Raw genomic sequence first — 22,983 nt, forward strand, 5'->3', positions numbered from 1 at the left:
TTCTTTACAACGTATATAGATTAATTATTTAGTAATGAAAAGTTCAGAAATTAGTTCATTGAGTTTTATTTTATTCAGGGTTCATACGCGTCAGGCTAATTTTTTTTTGTAAAATTGGCAAAGTGACAGCTTTTGTCAGTTTATGTTTGAAAATTTTGAATTAAATAAAAAGTTAAAAACCTTTTTTTTAGTAAATTCTTAAGATTGATTTTTTTAATAAGTATTTGGTTTTTGTAAGCTAGTTTTCAATATCTTTCAGTACTAATTCTCGAAAGTTTCTAAATTTATAAAACAAGTTCCAGAATTATTTTAACTTTGAGTAGATTATTACGATGTGAGTTTCTTTAGAATAAATTTTTGTTTTTGCACAAGTATTATAAATGTCAAGGTTTGTCATTACAAATCTTTCAAAAGTTTTAAGTTTTTAAAAGACACTTGAGAAAAATATTTTTTTGATTGTCGTATTAAATTGTGTTTTCATTTTTTCTAAACAAGCGTTTAGTGTTTGTAGCCTTGATTTTAGTAAAGTTTAAAAACACAACAAAATAGGTACTATTTAAAACCAAGTATTTAGTTTTCATCATAAATAATTAGTTATAAGTTTTGGTTTTAAGAAAACAAATAGAGAGATCTCAACTACTGGAGGAAAAATAATGAGTTTATCTTTCAAGAATTTATTTTACAAACTAAGTTTCGGTCAAAGACGTCGTCAGTGCTTAAATAAATCTAAAAAGATTTGTTACAGTCATGGAAAATAGCATTTAAACAACTAAGTTAAAATAAAAACTAATTTCCACTCAAAATTTTACTTAAAAAACTAAACAAGTTAAATTTTATTATTAAGATTGAGTTTAAAGTAAAGTTTAAATTCTAGTTAAATTTTAAAATCAATATAACAACAATAATAATAATAAAAGCTGTATGTAGCTTCTTTTTTTTCTTCTAGTTAATTTTCAAAGTAAACATTGCTTAAGCAAAAGTCTAGTTAATAAAGTGAGCTAAGAGTTGAGGTGCATTTTAACGTAGCTTATTTTAAATTTTATTTGAAGTAACTGTTAAAAATTTAAACAGTCTTGTGCTTGTAATAGCTATGAAAATTTGAAATCAAGCCCGAATGCTGTATATAAAAACTTATAGTTAAAACAAAATTTTACCTAAAAACAAAACAAGTTAGATTATAATATTAAGATTGAATTTGAAACAAAGTTTAAATTTTAGTTATGTTTCAAAAACTAAGAACAACACAAATAACAATAAAAAAATCTGTATGTAGTCTTCTATTTTCTTCTAGTTGATTTTCAAAGTAAACATTGCTTAAATAAAAATGTAATTAATAGTAATATGTGAGTTTAAGTTAATCAATTAGATATTGGACTCTATAGGAATGACGGTCTCGCAATAATAAGCAGATAAAGTAACCAAAGACTAAAAAAGAACACAATAAAAACTTCTAATAAACTCGGTTTTAAAATAACGATTGATATAGGCGCGACTAAATGTAATTTCCTAGATATATCTCTAGATACTGCTAATAATACATTTAAACCATACCAAAAAGAAAACTATAGCACCAATTATATTTACAAGTATTCGAACTACCCGTCCATTATCAAAAGAACCTACCAAAAATGATCGAAAAAATACTCAATAGACTCTCAAAAACTGAAGAAATTTTCAATGAATCAATAACCGGATACCAGAATGCTTTGACCAACTCAAACTTCAAACAAAAACTTAAATACTCAAACCACCAAGACAAAAAGAAAGCACGAACAAGAAAAACAATCTACTTCAACCTACCCTACTGTCAGTCAGTAACTACCAGTATAGGTAAAGCTTTTCTGCAACTAATAGATAAACATTTTAAAGAAGACCACAAGTTAAACGAAATAATAAACAGAAATAATTTTAAAATTTCATATAGCTGCATGAGCAATATTAAGTAATTAATCCAAAAACAAAAAACGATGAACAAAATGAAACGTTTTGCAACTGTCAAACAAAAAACAAATGTCCCTTTAAGACTAAATGCTTATTTGAAAATGTAATATTTAAAGCGACTATTAGATCGGAAAACGAAACAAAAAACTATTTGGACTCAAGTGGTGGCACTTTCAAAAAAAGATGGTACAACCATATTTGTGACTTTAAAAACTATAAAAAGAAAGGAACAGAAATATCGAAGTATATATGGAAGCTTAAAACTAACAACATTGACTACAAAATAGATTGGGAAATTATCCACCATATTGGCAAAGCCAAAAACCCACAAAGCATTTGCAGTACTAGCATATTAGCAAAGGTCGCGATCGCCAAAGCAGGCAGAAGGGACAACCTAAATAAACGGTACAAGCTCTTTTTTTCCTATCCGCACTTCCGAAAACTCCAATTCAAAACTTAAGTTGCCCATAATACAGGTTTTATGCATGCTTTTAATAAATTTTTGTGGAGCTACTATTTTCTTAAAACTAAAAGTTTTTTTTTTTAATCATTCAAGCAAAATTACTCAAGTTTTCAATAGTCAAGTCACAATAAAAATTAGCTCGATTAAAATGCATCTTAACTTAAACTCACCAATCACTATTAACTACATTTTATTTAAGCAATGTTTACTTTGAAAACTAGAAGAAAATAGAAGAATACATACAGATTTTTTTATTATTATTTGTGTTGTTCTTTGATTTTGAAACTTAACTAAAATTTAAACTTTGCCACAAATTCAATCTTAATATTATAATTTAAATTGTTTTTTTTTAGGTAAAAGTTTGTTTTAACTTTAAGTTTTTATATAAAGCATTAAGGCGGGATTTCAAATTTTTATAGCTATTACAAGCACAAGATTGTTTAAATTTTCAATAGTTACTTCACAATTAAAATCAGCTACGTTAAAATGCACCTCAACTCTTAGCTCACTTTATTAACTAGACTTTTGCTTAAGCAATGTTTACTTTGAAAATTAATTTGAAGAAAAAAGAAAGCAACATAAGAAAGCTTTTATTATTATTGTTGTTATATTGATTTTAAAACTTAACTAAAATTTAAACTTTACCTTAGACTCAATCTTACTATTAAAATTTAATTTGTTTAGTTTTTTAAGTAAAAATTTTGAGTAGAAATTAGTTTTTATTTTTATTTGGTTGTTTAAATGCTATTTTCCATGACAGTCACATATCTTTTTAAATTTATTTAAGCACTGACGACGTCGTTGACCGAAACTTAGTTTGTAAAATAAATTCTTGAAAGATAAATTCATAAAAATTTAGTTATTTCCTTTTTTGTTTTTTATAATACTTAGACAATTTTAGTCAGTTAAGTGAAACTCTTTTAAATGTTAAGTTTATAATTCAAAGATGATATGAGGATATATTACTTTCAAAGAGGTGAGTATTTTGATTAGTTATAGTAGAGTATTATAAAGTGAGTGTATCAGTGTTGTTGTTGTCAAAATTATTAAAGTAGTGAAAGAACTAGTGAGCTGGCTTTCTGAAAGTAAAATGTTAAAAATGACTGTAGTAATAAAATAACAATTCAAGCTCCAAAAACTTAAATTTTAGGATATTTTCGAAGACAATAAATAATAAAAGCTAATAATAGAAATAAATAATTTGAAATTGTAAAATAAAAAAAGTGCTAAAATGTTCAATTAATAAAAGGCTACGCACTTACAAATAGTCTAACAGGCTAAGTCGTTTTATCTTATTATAAGCCCAACTGGTTATTGACCAACAAAGGTTAGGTTATTTTGTAAGTCTAAATCATGGAATGTCAAAAATTACAAAATTTTGCGTACGAACCCTGTTTATTGTTATAAACATACACCCAATAGTGTCATATCCAAATGTTATAAAATATAATAGTTTTCTAAATTATCTTAATTTTTAACTCAGAAAACTCTCGAAACAAAAAATTGAAAGTAAGTTTTACTTTTTGTGGTTACATGACAATTCAAATTCTTAAAATTTTAAAGGACTATAGCTCAAAAAGTAATCGAAGTTTGAAAAATAAGTATGTAGATCTTAATAAAATCTACAAGCCACTTTTTTTTTGTAAAATCTTAAACATTTTTCTCAGATAAGTTTTTAGATTTGTTTTTCTTATATAATTAGGTTGAATTTTAATATTTGTTAAAAATTATTACTTTACAGACTAGTCTCAAATCAAAAGATTTTTCTGAAGAAGCAGCATTTGGAGTTTATACTATTTTTATTCATAACTAAGATATTTCAAAATTACTAAAAATAACTATGTTTTTTAATTTATTTTAGCCACTAAAATATGTTTTGTTTCTATTAAATATTTGGTAAAATGTTTATTACATAACTTTCTGAACTATACTTCATTTTAAATTTTTTAAAGTTTATTCATGTTTAATTAATAATTACCATACTTAAGCTCTGTAGAACTGTGATATTTGTTTTACTTTAATTACAGGTAGCTAAAAATTCGGAAGCAGATGGAACTAACATTCACTACTTTAAAAGCTCCAATGAAAGCGAAAACGACGACCATAATTCATTTTGTGTTAATTGTAGTTTTCATAAAGTTATTAGTATATGTGGTCTTCCACTACAAAATGATACTTATAGATGTAGTTTAATTAATTTACAAGTTACAAGTTAGTTAGTCCTAACTGGCAAATTATATTACGTTTGCATTAAAATTTTTCAAACAATATTTTTAAAAGTAAATTTACTATTTTTTTTTATTAAATTGGCTGAAAAATTTTATCTTAGTTAGTCTTTGACTGCTAAAAGTTATAATTCTTCGACTGTAATAAAACATATATTTACTAAATTTAGGTTGATACCAGAGGTGAGTTTTACTCTTTATCTTAAATTTTCTTAAATACAAAATGAAAAATAACCTGTATCAGTAGTTTTTTTAATAAACTATTTTTAATCTGCATAGTCATTTCTCATGATTTACTATAGATTTTCTCATGATTTTGTATATGATTATAAAGACGCAATATGTATGTCATATAACTATTTTTTAATATTTTTTTTCACGAGATATTTTTTGACAACACTTGAAAATGACATTTATTATAATAGTTTATATCAAAAATCGGTATCCAGCTTGCATCGTTTTGGTATTGAGAGTTTTTTGTTATTTAGTTGCCTGTATAGATATATAAATTATTTTTTCTAAAATTATGAACAGTTTAAATGGTTTTTTAGTATCTAAATTAACATTATAAAACAACTATTAAATTATTTTTTTTATTTACGAAGAACATGATGTTGTGTTAATTGATCGCAGTCTTTTGTCTACTGTGCCAAGTGTTAATCAAAACAAAAGACCTAGTAAGTTTTTTACTATAAGTTTAATTTATTGAAAATTTTTGAAAAGTAACCTTTTCTTAATGTAATAATTAAATACTATATAAAGTTAAATAGTTTTACATAATGTAGATTATGTTAAGTTATTTACCATACAATATTAATTAAATTTTATTACTTGTTAAATTGTTTTTAAAAACGTAAATTAATGTTTTATTAATTCTTACTCATTATAAGATATTTGTTATTTCCACATAACTTTGGTTGAAAGTCTTAAACCTAGAACTTTTGATATTTAGTTTTTAACTAACTATATATTTATACTATCGCTGAAATGAAGGTCTCCGTCGGCAAGATGCAATTTGTATCGATAATGAATATGATGAACATGAAGAGCCTTTCAAAAGAGTTGAAAAAGATAAGGAAACTGAAAAGGTATAAATAATTTGATAACATGATAAAATATTTGTATTTAAAATAAGTATAAAGTATGAATAAGTGAGTAGTTTTTTAATAACTAAAAATTTATAAAGTTTTTAAGTTTGTTTTTTTTCTTATATAATTAGGTTGAATTTTAATACTGATTAAAAATTATTACTTTACAGACTAGTCTCAAATCAAAAGTTTTTTCTGATGAGGCAGCATATAGAGTTTGTACGATTTTTTATTATAAGCATATTAAATAAAAAAGTCTTTATTAATATTTTTACGACACTAGAAATTTGGGTGATATTGAATCATCTCTTTTTTATGTTATTAGAATGGAAATTTTTCCCATAGATTGTACTTTTAAAAACCTTTTTTTATTTTTTATCTTATTTTGTAAGTTAATGATTGAAATTAAAATTTGTTTTATCCATTTAAGCTTAGATTGTGACAATCGTACTTGTCTAATTAGACTTTTTTTTAGATCTCGCAACTATACAATGAAATTCCCTCTCAATCGGACGAATTAGAATTTGATGTGAGTTTTAAAGTTTTTCACATTTCGCTATAACTTACCAAAAACTTAAATATATTATTAAAACTTCGTACATACAAATACTTAAAATGTTCAAACACAAACCATTTATAAAATAAAGTCAAAATACAAGTTTAAGTATTAATTTGTATTATCGTGAGTTGTATACTAAATGTTACTTACACAGTTTAGGATTAAGATAAGCCAGGACTCCAGTTAAGTAGTGAACTTTTCGTCATTTAGTTATACTATTTACTTTATTTAACTCATAATGTTAAGAGCGTTGGAATTAATTAGTATATTTTTTTCAATGACCGAAGGAATACTTCCTAGGTTTTTTATTCCAATCTTCAGTTTCTTAGGAATATTGTGACATGTTGGTCCATTTGTACAAATTTATTTTGAATTAAAATATGTTAGAAAAATATCTTATGTTTACAAAACTCTGTTTTTAAAATATGGATATTTATTTACTACACATCGTGTAACTCAAAGTAGTACTAACTACTCTAAACTGATATAAAATATAGTTTTCTGCACGAATTTAAAATTCTGGTACTTTCCGATTGCTGAAAATAACTTTTTATTTTCTTCTATATCGCCTCCTGCTATCAAAAGTGATATTTCTAGATCAAACGGTTTTCTAGATCGTTTAAAAATAAAACATAAGATTTTGAAGTGCTAGATGGTTCCATACAAGGTAATTCTCCATTGAAAATAATCACAACCATTTAACTGGATGGGTGCCCCTGCCCATAGCAGCCGTGCTGATATCCACCTTTAAATCATTTCTGCACGTGTTGCTCTTACCTCAGATGAAACCTTTACAATTTTACATACACGTAAAAACTACAACACTGACAATTAAAAAATACTGACCACCAAGTTATCATAACTCGATTTAAGTACCTGAATCAGAAAGTTACGACTGAAGCAGAAAGTTAAATCCTGATTTTTATAAGTTCTTCGGAGAGCAGTAGTTAATCTCTAAATTTCCCAAATAGTTTTTATTTTCTTTGAACGATATTTTTCTAAGTTTATTTTTTTGGATTGAAAATTTTCGCATTTACGTTAGACACACATCCAGTATAATATTTGTATCTTATTTGTTTTTCTCATAAGCTAGTTTTTAGCAGCAAAGCTAACTTGATCTATTTATCTGCATCAAGAAAAAACCTTTGCTGTTAAAAAATTTTCTTCTGTTTATTTCTGCCAAAGTTTTTTTAGAGACTTGCACTTAAGCTTCAACAACAGTTTTCACTAGCTAAGTTGTAAGTATTAAAGTTTGTGCGTATAATAAGAAATAAACGAAACACTTGTTATCACCCAGTTTATCGAAATAAAAATTTTTTTAACTACAAATGACAAAATACATAGCTTTTGTAAGTCGTGCAATTTTTTTGTATATTAATAATGTATGAGAAAATCCTACTTGAATTGAAGTATGAACATAGATTAAATAATATATTTTACTTTGATATTTCAAACTTTTTGAATTAAAGTTGAAAGCGTACTAGGTTTTTCTTTGTTTTGTAACTACACTTTCCTTATTCAGGAAAACAATGATATCTATTTCGATAACCCAGAACTTAGAAAGATGTTAGACGATGCTGAAATATGGGGATTCGTTTCTCCAGAAAAAGAAAGAAAACTGAAAATTAAAAAACGAGTTGTAAAACAGCCTAAAACAACAAAGAAAACAATAAAACCAAAGCAACCACCTAACCTACTAAGCGAGTATTTACCTAAGGTTCTCTTTGCATTACAAAAGCTTAATTAAACTTGCTTATGTACTTTTACTAAAGACAAAATTAAGTTTAACATTTTATTAAAACTTTTTTTATGTTGTTATTAAGAGGTATGCCACACAACAGGATAGTTTTAAATTTTCAAAAAACTCATGCTATGCTTTCCAAGCTCAGTTTTTTTGCAAAGCTCTGGCTAGTTAAGACATTTTTCTAAAACCTCAAGCTAGATTTTTTTGACTTTAAGGTTTTTATAGCAAACTAAGTCCTTTTTTACAACTATAGTATTTTCGGTATTTCAGCTTAATTAACAGTTTTTTTCAGTTTTTGGGTTTTCTTTTTCATCTACTCCGGCTAGCTGCAACTCAGGCAGCTTTTGGTCACTCAAGCTGGCTTTTCTGCCTCATTAAATGGCAACTTTTTAGTAAAACTTTTTTTTTATTTCTACGTTATTTCTTAATGAATTAAATTTTATGCACGATAAATGAGTATTTTTTTAAAAGTTATTTCTACTAAAACTTTGCATAGTTTTTAAATGAGTTTTTTTTTTCTGTCTAATGTAACACCAACCAAACTATTTACTCACAAAGCTTTCACCATTTATTTGAAATTATCAATGTAGTAAACGGCTGTGAAAAACAAAAAATAAATAAAATAAAAACACGAAGTTTAAAAACATTAAAAATGTAACATTTCATTTTAGTATTTTAAAGCTTGTGAATAAATATGGAATTTATTGTAACAATAAAAGCTTTTCCAAAACATTTTTCATTATTTTCAAAACAAGCTTTTTCAAAACAATTTTTATAACTCTTAAAACAATTTTCTAAAACAATAAACAATATTGTTTACTTAATATAGTTACATTTATTTCAGTGATTATAGAACGAAATTTTACTTGCATTTACTTGCAGTAGCAGTATCAGGTGTTTGGTAAAGCTCGAAATGTTGTATTATAAAATGTTTAAGTCTGAAATACTTCGTTTTCTTTAGTTTACGATACTTCTTGTTACTTGTGTTCAATTGTAGTTTTAGTTAGTGTGTCGTGTGACTATTTTATATTTGTAAATAAACTTTTGTTGGCTTTTAAGTATCTTAGATGTATTTATCTTATCTAAAAATATCTATCCCCATTTAATTACCCCTAGCAATTTAGATTGATAACAATAAACATCACGTCGGCATCTCTTATCGAGACATTGGAGACCATGTGTGGCCTGTATTTTAGGAATCTTCTGATTAGGAATTAGGTGCCTTATCAATTAAAAAACGCAGCGAAAAAAAAATTTAGCTTATTACTAAACAACTTTTTAACAAGTTTAAAATTTTGACAGTATAATTTGCGATAATACTTTACTTTGCGACATTTCACTATGATAATAGTAAGAAAAATTGTGTGAATAACTTTCTACTTTGAAACAGCAAGTCTACAATTATAATACAAGTGTGTGGTAGTGGTTTAGTTTTGTTAAAAGTGAAGCTTGATGTCAAGGATTTTTTGCTGGAAGTGCTATATAATTGTTGCGGTTATTTCTATGTATAGTTTTATATATGCTTTTTTAGTACTTAGATGCTTATTTTATTTGCTAATGAGCATAATATTTCTTCTTCTTAGTGCACAATATATGTTGCAACTAACATAAGTCGCATGGGGGCGCAGTATTTCGATCCTAAAAAGCTTAATCTTTTTAGCTAAGGGCACAATATAAGTTGCAACTAACATAAGTCGCATGGGGGTGCAGTATTTCGATTATAAAAAGCACAGTCTTTTTACTCTAGTGCACAATGTTCTTTGAAGATGTTGCAATTTACATAAGTCGTCAGGGGACGCAGTATTTTAGTGCAAAATTGCATTTTATAAGTTGCCAAGAGAGCGCAGTTATTATATTTTTCTAAGCATAGAAATGTAAAGTAAGAACCGCAATAACATTTAGAATTACAACAGCAGAATAGTTGTTCTTAATAACGTCGGAGTTTTAGCTGATAAGACTAATTTTCCTATGTGTTTACTTATGTTATATTTACCTATGTCTATTTCATTTTAGTATTTTAAAGCTTGTGAATAAATATGGATTTTTTTGTAACAATAAAAGCTTTTCCAAAGCATTTTTCATTATTTTCAAAACAAGCTTTCCAAAACAATTTTTATAACTTTTAAAACAATTTTATAAAACCATAAACAATATTGTTTACTAAAAGGAGCTACATTTATTTCAGTGCTTATAAAACGGAATTTTACTTGCAGTAGCAGTATCAGGTGTTTGGTAAAGCTCGAAATGTTGTATTATAAAATGTTTAAGTCTGAAATAATTCGTTTTCTTTAGTTTACGATACTTCTTGTTACTTGTGTTCAATTGTAGTTTTAGTTAGTGTGTCTTGTGACTATTTTATATTTGTAAATAAACTTTTGTTGACTTTTAAGTATCTTAGATGTATTTATTATATCTAAAAATATCTATCCCCATTTAATTACCCCTAGCAATTTAGATTGATAACAATAAACATCACGTCGGCATCTCTTATCGAGACAAAAAAAACTAATAAAAATACAAAAAATTAATAAATTAAACTTTACTATTTTATTTGACAAAAAAAATTTAGTATGCTAAACAAACAAACATTTCAATTAATACTTAAATTAAATATAAGTTCTACTTTCAAGAAAATCAAAAATTTAAGCTTATAAAAAGTAATAAAAGTACGAATGTACATAAAATAAAAATTTCATATATGAGTAATTTAAAAAAATAATTACTTATTACGTAGGACAAACAAACAGTTTTAGTAATAGATGGACAGCCCATAGAGCTCATTGGAATAAATCAAAATTTAATCCAGAAGATATCTCAGATGAATGTACACTATATAGATACTATTATTTTAATCATAAGAACAATTTGAAGAACCTTAACTTAATTTTTTATATATTACCACCAGATAACCAGTATACTAAGTATTTAATGACGCTACGAAGTTGCATTTCTTGAATAACCAAATTTTAATAATTTAGACTATAGAGAACGTTTTTCGATGAATAAACTCAAATCAAGCATTAGTATAGCTAAAACACTATACAGTGGTTTATAGGGATATAATAATAAAAAAACATTTTAGTAAGATGATGCATTTTTTGTAATTATTTATTGCATAAATTTTATTGTATGTATACTTGTACTTTTATTACTTTTTCTAAGCTTAGATTATCGATTTTCTTGAAAGTAGAATTTAAATTTATTTTAAGTATTTATTGAAATATTTGTTTAGTATAGTAAAAAACCTTTTGTTTTTGTAGAATAGTTAAGTCTTATTTATTTTTGATAGTTTGTTCTATGTTTTTAAACTTCGTGTTTTTATTTTATTTATTTTTTGTTTTTTACAGCCGTTTACTACATTGATATTGTCAAATAAATGGTGAAAGCTTTGTGAGTAAATAGTTTGGTTGGTATTTCATTAGACAGTTTATTTCTGAGCTATATAACTTTTCTGATTGAATAAAATTGTTTAACTGTCTGAAATAATAGATAACTGACATTTGTTCTGACCCCGGATTCGGGGCTTACTTGAATTTCCACATTGTTATTTTTCTTTTATTCGATATTATGTATTGCAGATTTCTGACTTAAAAAATTTTGAAATTGTACCACCAGTATTTGAAACCAAACGAAGTTACGACATAGATACTTCACACATGACTGCTAAAGTTCACAGATTGCAACCAGAAAATAACAAAGTATAATTTTTAGTTTAAAAGTTTAAGCAGATTTGAAAATTTATGTTTAACAAACTAAGATAAAACTTTTATTACTTATTTTTTTGCCATTAATTTTTTTACATAAAATTTTTGAAGCTAGTTAGTTTAGGAAAAACTACAGATAAGCAAAACTTAAATTTTTGGTTTCGATTAATTATAAACACCTTTTCTAAAAATTTCCTTCCTTTTTGTTGACTACTCTCTGAAATAAAAAAATTGATTTAGCTAAAAGTTGCATAATTATTGAAAATAACTCAGATAAGTTTCAAAAATTTTGGTTAAAATTTGTATCATTATAGTTTTGGGGAAGTAGTTTTCAGCTTATTAGTTTGCACCAGATTATTGGACTAACTAGCTTTGATCACATATACGTCAAAAATTTCATTTATGTTTTGCTGTAAAAACTATTTAGTAGCTGAAATAAAAATAAATGATATAAGGCCGTTTTGTGAAATATCAAATAATATGACCTTATGAATTGAAATAAGAAACAACTATTGTGTTGATTAGTAGTTTTTATAAGTTAATTAATTTTAATAGCAAAGTTTACAGATACGAGCAGATAATCAAACAACGTACTGCGAGTTAGCCAAAAACATAAAAAAATTTAATAAAAAAAATCAAAAGGTTGTTTTTTTTAATTAACTCTTACTTTAACGAAACTAAAAAATATATACTTTATAGTTGAAAGATAATCAGCCTTGTTTGAATGGTAGACTTGCCTTTTCAAAGAACATTTGCAGATTCGACCTTCCACAAATTATTTACAAACTTCAGGGTAAGTGAACGTTAGTTAGTTTGTTTCGGTACTGACTTTAAAAATTTGTAAATCTCTGTTAAATAATTTTCAAAACATTTTCCCCAGCTATATCAGTATATGTATCATTTATAACATAATTGGAAAATTGGTTAGGTAATTTATGAAAGGAGTAAACTAAAACATATATTTAAATCTAAATTTGACAGCTCTTTTTTGATTTGATGTAAACTACTTTTTGATAAAACGAGTATTTTTAAAATATAGTACTTTATTAAATCACATTGTATGGTTTCCTATAGTTATCTACCAAATCCAAGATTCGGACTCAGATTCGGTCGAATCCTAATTTCAAAATGAGGTTCGGATTCGGCTGAATCCTAAATTTCAAAATAAGACTCGGATTCGGCCGAATCCTAATTTCAAAATAAGATTTGGATTCGGTATACCAAATTAAACTTTTTGAATTTTGCTTAATTGTTTGTCAAAGTTAAATGAAGTATAAAACTAGTTAATGATTTCACGCTTAAGTGGGTAAAAAATGTTTTTTTACACTTATAAAAGCCTTATCAATTTTGATTAAGAGTTTTGCACACAGTATAAAAACTATGATAAATTATTTTTGTTAAAATCTCGAATAAAGTTAAGTAAATAGTTAAGGAGTTTAATCTCAGCTTTTGGATAACCACTCTTATTTATTCATCATATGATTAGTTTTTTATGTTTGCTCGTTGTAATGAAGTGCTGCATTTTTTATACAAAGAGAAAAATTGCAACTTAAATATTTAACATTAAAGCAGATGCTTGAATACTTTTAGCTATATATATTTGTTGGTATTTTATTATTTATTTGATTGATAATTTTAATTTATGACATATATGTTATAACTTCAAACATTGTAATATTTTATTTTAAAACAATATTCTAGAGAAAAAAAAATTGTTAACAATTAAATCTAATTAATTTGTAATAAACTGCTGTAAGTACTTGCATTATTCATTGTTGAACCCTGAATATTAAGAGAATATTTAGAGCTTGCTGCAGTAATGAGAAATAAGGCTTAAAATCAATGATGCAACATTTCATCAAAAAACTTTTGCCTAGTGATTTATTAAAGTTTTAAAAGCAGCTTATATTTTTTGAGTAAGAAATCTGAGGGTAGTTTTAAGACTTTTAAAATTTTAGGCTAGTTTTTCATAGATTTAGTTGATTTACTTTAAATACTTAGTTTTATAATCAATTTTTTTAAGAAGTTGATTTCTATTAATTTCACAAGAATGTTAAATTTTTTCTAAGGATTTAAAAATCTCGAGGTGACTCAGGACAGTTTAAGGTTACTCAGGGCAGTTTTTTTTGAGTTAAAGAGTTGTCTCGTTACAAAGATGTTATTATGGGCGTGATAGGGATTATTAAAGTAGATTAGTACAACAATCAACACAACACTTATATTTATTTACATAAACTAAACAACACAAAGATACAATTACATCACTCTATACGAGAACTAAAGTTAAACACACAAGAAAATATTAGTTCTTAAATCTAACGTGTTTAAAATGCATTTTAACTTAAAGCACACTTGCCGAATGCTCTGCCGAAACTTCTACTGCTACTGCACTGGAAGAATGCAGGTGAAATTCCGTTTTATAAGCACCGAAACAAATGTAACTCCTAACAATAAAAAATGTTTTTGTTTTCAATACTAGAAGTACGTCACGAAATCTGCGTAAAACAGTTTACAACATCCGCTTTTAAATAAATTTGGAAAAGCTTGTTTTGAGAATAATGAAAAATATTTTTATTGTTACAAAAAATTACATATTTATTCACAAGCTTTAAAATACTAAAATGAAATGTTAGTTTCATTACATTGTTTCTTTTTTAATTTTCAATTTTAACGTTAAAAGCCTGGTTTAATAATTTAAATCCTTAAAATCCTACTTAACTTTAAACTTTTTAGACATTATTAAAAGTCCGGTTTAAAAAAAGTAAGAAAAAGAAATTGTATTTCTTATTATCTTAAAAATTACATAATTTACAAAAACTTAGATAAAACACAACAAGGTAACAATGATAGTCATTTAGTTGGCTTCTGGCTTGTTGTCCTCGAAGTTCTTGTCCTTGGACTTGTTGTCCTCGGGCTTGTCGTCGGGCTGTTATCCTCAGGTTGTTATCCTCAGGTTGTTAATAGAGGCTTCTGAACCATCAATTGGATCATTGACAACGTCTTGTTTCTTTTAGGAAACATTTGACTTTCTGTCTTCTAGCTGGTTTGTTGAATCAGCAAAACACCACATCGATTGGCTTCGGAAACAATGACAGCAGGAACTTGATTGTGACGTAATAGAACAAACACAAAATCTTCATTCAATCTTTTGTTTATTGTCGTACTTATAAACAAAAAGACTTTTAAAGTTTCATGCAGTAGCAAGGTGTCAGGTGTGCTTAAAGCTGTGGTTATCAAACAACAATTTGCTTCAAACATCGTTAAAAAGATATAAACGCAAAAATTTATTTACAAGCGACGACTGCTAAATTTAAGGGGAGTTTATTTTTGATTTCTTTCAAAAGGAAAATTTTAACACAACTTTATACTTGAACTTGAAACGAGTAATAAAATAAGGCAAGAAACTTATCTTTTTACGACTAAGAAAGATGAAAACTCATTCAAATATATTTTTAAACTTCAGCAACATTCTGGTTTAAAACAAATACAATCTATACTTTAGAACAATCAATCAGCAGATCAAAACAATAAAGTAGTAGTAGTAAACAAATAGACAAATTTGTTTTATCAGCTAAAACTCAGACGTTATTAAGAGCGACTATTCTGCTGTTGTAATTCTAAACTTTATTGCGGTTCTTACTTCACATTTCTATGCTTAGAAAAATATAATAACTGCGCTCTCTTGGCAACTTATAAAATGCAATTTTGCACTAAAGTACTGCGTCCCCTGACGACTTATGTAAATTGTAACATCTTCAAAAGAACATTGTGAACTAGAGTAAAAAGACTGTGCTTTTTATAATCGAAATACTGCGCCCCCATGCGACTTATGTTAGTTGCAACTTATATTATACCCTTAGCTAAAAAGATTAAGCTTTTTAGGATCGAAATACTGCGCACCCATGCGACTTATGTTAGTTGCAACATATATTGTGCACTAAGAAGAAGAAATATTATGCTTATTAGCAAATAAAATAAGCACCTAAGCACTAAAAAAGCATATGTAAAACTATACATAGAAATAACCGCAAAAATTATATAGTACTTCCAGCAAAAAATCCTTGACATCAAGCTTCACTTTTAACAAAACTAAATAAACCACTACCACACACTTGTATTATAATTGTAGACTTGCTGTTTCAAAGTAAAAAGTTATTCACACAATTTTTCTTACTATTATCATAGTGAAATGTCGCAAAGTAAAGTATCATCGCAAATTATACTGTCAAAATTTGAAACTCGTTAAAAAGTTGTTTAGTAATAAAATAAAGTTTTTTTTTTCGCTGCGTTTTTTAATTGATAAGGCACCTAATTCCTAAATATCAGAAGATTCCTAAAATACAGGCCACACATGGTTTCCAATTGAAATTTCCAATGAAATGTTAGTTTCATTACAGAGTAACAATCCTGAATAATGTAAATGTTGTTAGTAGTTTGTTTATGATAAATTATTTTTTTTATATTCTCACAATTTTATGAAGCTTATTTTATTAATTTTTCCATTTTGGAGATTCTGTTAGTAGAATTTAGTAATATTTTATTTATATTTAAAGTTTTTTACTGAATGTCAAACATTTACACCAAGAAAATTAAATAAATTTAACCGTTAAAATAAGAAAAGAATAAGTTATATTGAAGCTGATTTCCGCATACTTTTAGCTATATGTTATTATGCTGATATTAAATTGTTTTTATTTTTTTTGTTGCATTTTTAGTTTTGTTCAACATACCTTGTGATAGAGAGACTAAAAAAGCTAAAATTAAGTGTCCAGTAACATGTGGCTAGCTATAAAAACGATCAAGATTCGAATATTACACCTGAAGAATGGCAAATGGTTGATGACTTTATTCTACTGCTCGAACCTTTTTTTGTAACAAAAAAGTAGTAAAATCAATGTATTGCTGTCAAGCGTGATCCCACATGCAAAATCACTGACAAAGTTTGTTAATTTTTATGAAAATTTAGAAGAAGTATCAAATGTTTGTAAAACTTTAGCCAAAAATATAGGAGAGGCTTACGAAAGAAGGTTCTATACCAATAACAACAACTTAAACCTGAATGACAACAAGTTACTGTTAGTCACAACAGCTGTTGATCCACGATATCGACTTTCCGCTTTCCATTCTTACCTCAAAAATAATACTAAAGACCAATTAAAATTATATGTTAAAAAGCATATCTGTTTCGAGGCTAGTCAAGGTGGTGATCCTCCTATATTGCCACCAGAGAAACCAAAACCACAACACTCTGTTTGATTCTATTTTAAACAAAGAATAGTAAGTTGAAAACTTCTTCGGATTAAAATTTACAGAGTGTTGTGGTTTTAGTGGCAATATAGGAGAATCACCACCTTGATTTTAATTTTAAGAAGCAAAAAAGTCTTTTGTTTCTGCTTCAATTACTTCATCAATATAATTCTTTTGCTCGTCCTCCTGTGTAGCTTTGTTTTATTCTATTTTAAACAAATAATAGTAATTTGAAAATTTCTTTGGATTAAAATTTACAAAGCTACACAGGAGGACGAGCAAAAGGATTATATTGATGAAGTAAATTGAAGCAGAAATAAAGAGTATTTTTGATACAGAGAATTTAAATCCAGAAACTGAAGAGGATGAAGTCTTAAACTGTTGGAACCTGAATAGGACAAAATATCCACATCTTGCCAGTTTTGCAAGGAAATATTTTTCTGCACCATCATCTTCTGTGTATTCTGAAAGATTATTTTCTGAAGCTGGGAATTTGTACGAGTTGTTTTAAGTTGTTGTTCAATAAATGCGCAATAGATGGTTTCCAAAGACCGGCAAAAAACTTGTTTTTCCACCACAACTTGAAAAACAAGAAAAGTCTTTTGTAGTATAACAGAGACATCTTTTGCTATTGTAGTTCGCTTTATATTTTTAAACAGTTGCTTAAGTTAATCTATATTTCTTTTTTGTTATGGTAAAAGTGTAATCCTAAAAGGAATTTCAAAACTTCTTTTTTTTTCAATTGTAATTCCTATACTTTTTTAGGCCTTTACTACAGTTGGTATTATATTTTAATTTCTTACGGCATGTTTTTTAATTGCACTTTGTTTTATAATTATGAACACTTGTAAAAGTTTATATTCTAATTCGTTTATGGTCACAATAAGAACTAACTCTTAAGTTAAACGTAAAATTTTTTTTTTTGTGATTTGTTTTCTGCTTTAAGCATTTATTGAAGTCTATAATTTATCTATTTTGCATAACAAAAGTACAAGTTAATTGTGTATGTAGCTTAATTTTTTTTTCAGCAAGACATTCGTTTTTTTGCTTGCTTAAAAAAATAATTCTTTAATAAAAATGTATTTGTTTGTTAACACGTTAAAATATTGTTCAAATCTTTTTTACGAAATAAGTAATAACTTAAAACGTAATTATTATTTATAAACTTATATTGTATTTATTTAACAAGCAGATTAAATCTTTCGGATTTCAATTATAAAAATATTCGGATTCAGCCGGATCCTGATTTCAAAATTGAGATTCGGATTCGGTCGAATCCTAATTTGAAATTAAGACTCGGATTCAGCCGAATCCAAAATTTTTTGACTCGGTAGATCACTAGTGAGCACATTTTATTGAGTCGTAAAACATCTTTCGTCAAATAAGTTTCTGTAAACTTTTGGAAAATACTTGAAATTTTTGCCTTATCGAAAAACTGTTGTACTGTTTGACTAAAAATAAATTATTAGTTTATTGCTTTTTTAAAATGATAAAATTAACATTTAATTACAAAAAGCTCTTATGCTTTTGACACAGCATATTCCTGTACTGCATACACGAACTGACGGCAAAGTGTTTAACCCTCTTGATTGAATGCAAGGACAAAAGTAAAAAACACCATATTAAGAGACAGGCCGTTTGCAAACGATGCTGCAGTATCAGCACACTATCCATCACAGCTCTAATCTTTGATAATCCGCTTTGCCAATTCATGTACAGATTTCGAACTCACTACACAGCCTTAAAAAACAAAAGTTTTTAATCAACCACGTCGTCTAACATCACTGTCAACAACTTTACATAGTTAGGATCACAATAACCAGTTTTTCTCTCAACCAAGACATAAACAGGCGAATTTGTAGAACAACCGCCACTGTTTCTCGCCTTGTTCTGCCTATATTATTCATTATAAAATTCAGAGTCTAAAGTTTATATATTTTTAACAAATATCAGTTGTTGGTATTTTAAGCTATTCAAACAAGATTTGTTTATTTTTTTCATAAAAAAAAATACTTTATCATACAAATCTAACTGGATTAATTTTAAAAGTGTCTAACATTTTGATTATTACATGTATTTTTCTTCAAATCAAGATACAATCTTTATAAGACTAAATAAAACTAATAACCTTGTAAACATATCTGTTTTTTATGGTTCTGTAAAGATTTATAAAACACGCAGAAAAGGTATAAAATGCCGAACATCGCGTGAGAAGTGCGTTTAGCGTAAAATTAAGCTTGTGTAGGCGTATGTGCTTACAGGGTTGCCACAGCTCAGGAAACTCAGGGAATTTTTAAGTTATAGAAAATCTCAGGGAATTTTGATTTTTTTTTTAAACTCAAGTCAGTTTTGGTTTTTTCTAAAAATATCAGGGAAATTTTTTTCTAGATCTAGAATGAGATTGAGTTAATCTAGTTTCAACATTTTGTTCAAAAAAGTCAATTTTATTTATTTTTAAGTGCTTATTCAGATTTTTTTAGCCTTGCGGCTAGTTCTTCATTATAACATTGTAATTTTTAAATAAATAATAAAATTTTTAAAGATTTGAAAAAAAATCAGGGAAGTTTAAGGTTACTCAGGAAAGTTTTTGGTAACTCAGGGAATATTTTTTGACTCAAGTAGTGGCAACCCTCTTATTTTAATTGTTCCAAGGTATTTGGTATGGGCAACGTACGACCTGCGAGCCAGATCCGGCTCACGAAGCAGAAATATCTGGCCCGCGACGTACTTTTTAGCTTGAAAATAACTTCACTTCTATTTGTCGTGGCAACCCTGTGCTTAGTTTTCGAGCACTATTTTTAATTATGTTTGAGACGTACTTTTGAGTCGCTTGTTATTATGCGTTATTTGTTATCGGGCATTGATTTATATTGTTATCGACATCACTGATTTTAATTTAGTGAGTCACTTAGTTTCTTTTCTAAGATCGTAGATTGTTTATATTTTAAAACAAATTGTGAGTGTAAATTCACATTTGTTAACTAGCTGGAATTTAATCTAGTTAAAGTTATAAGTTATATTTCTGGCACTTACTTATAAGCTAAATTATATAAAGTAGGTTTATATGTAATATACTTTCGTTAAACTACCAGTAGTATTAATCACTGATATATGAATATGAGCGCTAGCAGCAACAAATCCATATTTGTCAGTCTATGACCGCTCAAGGTTAGTTACTGAGCACGCAATACATGCTCTAGCCGCTGAAAAGGTTTTGGATGCTAGTAAGCACATACTAACAAGTAACCCTGAGCCGACTAACATATCAGACCGACATAAATTGTTGTCGGATGAAACAAAAATGAAAGTAATAAGTGCTGAGGGTTATAACCTGTTTTAAACTGCAAAATGGTTCATTTCAGTTACTAAACAACTAAAGTTGCTTTTTGAGATTTTGTTTTAATGCATATTACTTTATTATACTGACAATAGCTTGTTATTTATTTACAGAAATGTCACCAATGGATTACTTGAAAAATCATTGTCATGTCGTGCCAAGAAGAAAGAATTTGTATTTAGCATCATTTGAGCGTCAAATTCTACGTAGAACCTTCGATATTTCTCGACACGTCAAAACTTCTAAAAATATGGTTTTTTAATATTTAAAAACATACGAGAGAGTATTGTATTTTTATACATGTTGATTTCATTTTAAAGATCTTTATTTTAACTAAAACATACTTTTCACCTTTTTTTAGTTAAAATAAGATATAAGTGAACAAAATCAGAGATTTCAACAATATTTTTATGAAAAGGCCAAGTTATAAAGTACAAAAAGGGACTATTTTGATAAAAACTTATCTTCTAAAGTTTTTAAGCAACTGTTTTCAAACTTTCTCAGTTTAATCTTAAGTTAATAATATATTAAGTATTATAAGAATTTTTAAAGTTTTTGAAAAAAATCCATTTTCTCTATAAAAATTTGATTAAAGAAGTTGTTTTTGATAAAATATGCTTTTTTGTTTTTTGTGAATAGTGAAAGTAGAATTTTTATTTAATGAAAGGAACATTTCATAAAAGATTGAGGTCAATTGCTTAAAAGTGAAGTAGAAAATAGATTTTTTATGAATTATTAGATTTCCTAGAAAAATGACGATGAAAATAAGGTAAAACCGCTTATATCACAGTACCTTTTATAAAAACGGACATGTCGCAATGGTTGAAGCTTACATAATTCATAGAAACTGACTTATTGTTTATACTTCAAGCTTTCATATAAGAACCAGTCATACAAGAGCCAAGGATTTTGTAAAAAATCCTTTTGCCCTCATTCCCTAAGTTACGTAGTTAATAAATTTTGTGGCTGTCCTTATTAGTTATTTATCTATGAATTTCAGAAAAACTTATAGCATTTATTAGGTTTTCTTAAAAATCAAGACAACTGTTTTTGTACGAAAATGTTATAAGACTACCGGCCTTTTGCTTCCCATAAAATAATAAAAGACAGAATATAAAAACTATTGATTTTGAAACATAAAATACTAAGCTTTTATAAAACTTGTTTACAGAATACCTCTAGACTTGGTTTTTCTAGTGGAAGCGCAGCTTCATCATTAGGAGTGTTAAGAAATGTTGAAATAAATGCAGAAGATGATGACTTGCTCTATAATTCGAAGAAAAGAATGAAAGACCTAAACAAACTACTTACTTTTAAAGTATTTCTTGCATTAGCTGTTACAACTATTTATTTATCATCTATTAAGATTTAAAAAAAAGTACAGTTTTGAAATCATTACATTACTTGAGTCGTATTATTAAGTAAAAATACTTTGTATGCAACTGATAGGAGACAATAGAAGGCATAATTGATGTTCACATGGAAGGAATTTCAAGCCAGCAGTTGCAGCACACACTTAACTTGCTCCATATTGGCCCTAACTCGCTTATAGACGCTGATGTATTTTGTTCTCTTTGCGCTCTGAGTGAAAGAATTTTTTATTCAAAATACTCGTTTGTTTTCATAGAATTACCTACTACATATATCAAAATATTAACTTTACGTATCAATTTTATTATTTTATATACTAATTATATTTTGTTAAAGTTTTGAGATTGAAACACTACAATATATATTGACCCTAGTTACTTGAGTTATAGTAAGTACATTTTCTATTATTTGAAGTTTTTTATTGACTGCGTAAAAGTTGTGAAATAGTTAATATAAAGTAATTGTATTAGTTGTATGGTTTTTACTCTTTTCTTAAAATATAATTTTAAACTGTTTTAGACTAGAAACTACAGATGTCAATGGCAAAAAGCCATATGTTGAGTCTGCCGATTTTTACAACCTTGTTTCGCAAATGTACAAGCTCAAAATTCACCCTGGTATAAATGAACTTTTCAATATGCTTTAAAGTTATTTAAATACTTTAATGTGCTTATCAATCACTATTTTTATAAATAAAATATAAAAAACTATAATTTTTTTGTTTAAATGATATATTATATATGCATTTTTTTATCGTTTTTACTATTTAATATACAAATGTGAAATTGATACTTATTTTTCGAGTGCTAATAACTGATATTTATATGACAGTAAGATTGTATTTTTATTAAAACTTTAGTAGTTTTATAAGCTTATTGTTGTTTCGATAGTCCAGTATTCCAAATACTACAGACTTATTTATTATTTTTCATCTATATATTTTACCAAACTAAAGTGTATAAAAGTCAACAAAACCTTCTTTAAAAAAATATTTCTAGGATTTTTTAGAATAAGATGTTGAATAATGATTACATGGCTGCTACAAATATGCACCAATGTTTAACTTTTTGCTTAAAATAGTGTTTTGATTTAATTTCTTTAACTTTTAGATGTTTTGCATTTTGCTCATCGTAATTTGAAATGTTATGTTAATCTTAAATGTTATGCTTTGTTGCGATGCGAGTCTTGTTCATTTTCAATTTAACTATTAGTTGTTTGGTATAAAACCTAGTAACTTTAAAATAATACAAGGATGTTTGTTCGTATTAGGTTGTCCGAATTAAATTATCAACAAGCTTTCAAAT

General features: G+C 26.8%; 1 protein-coding gene across 1 annotated transcript; it reads left to right on the top strand.

Annotated features, from left to right (window-relative positions):
- The first annotated feature begins 5,017 nt into the window (after positions 1–5,017).
- On the top strand, positions 5,018–22,325 carry LOC145832307 (uncharacterized). Its single transcript, XM_082939624.1, has 12 exons — positions 5,018–5,306; positions 5,623–5,717; positions 5,888–5,932; positions 6,193–6,246; positions 7,799–7,993; positions 11,599–11,718; positions 12,292–12,366; positions 12,424–12,517; positions 20,422–20,561; positions 21,480–21,626; positions 21,758–21,921; positions 22,199–22,325. Exons 5-12 carry the CDS (start codon positions 7,841–7,843, stop codon positions 22,323–22,325), a joined length of 1,020 nt encoding a protein of 339 aa, XP_082795750.1. The 5' UTR covers positions 5,018–5,306; positions 5,623–5,717; positions 5,888–5,932; positions 6,193–6,246; positions 7,799–7,840.
- Positions 22,326–22,983: the final 658 nt, after the last annotated feature.

The sequence above is a fragment of the Thalia democratica genome, chromosome 3 (genome assembly GCF_965202585.1).
Source record: "Thalia democratica chromosome 3, ktThaDemo2.hap1.1, whole genome shotgun sequence".
Taxonomy (NCBI): Eukaryota; Metazoa; Chordata; class Thaliacea; order Salpida; family Salpidae; genus Thalia; species Thalia democratica.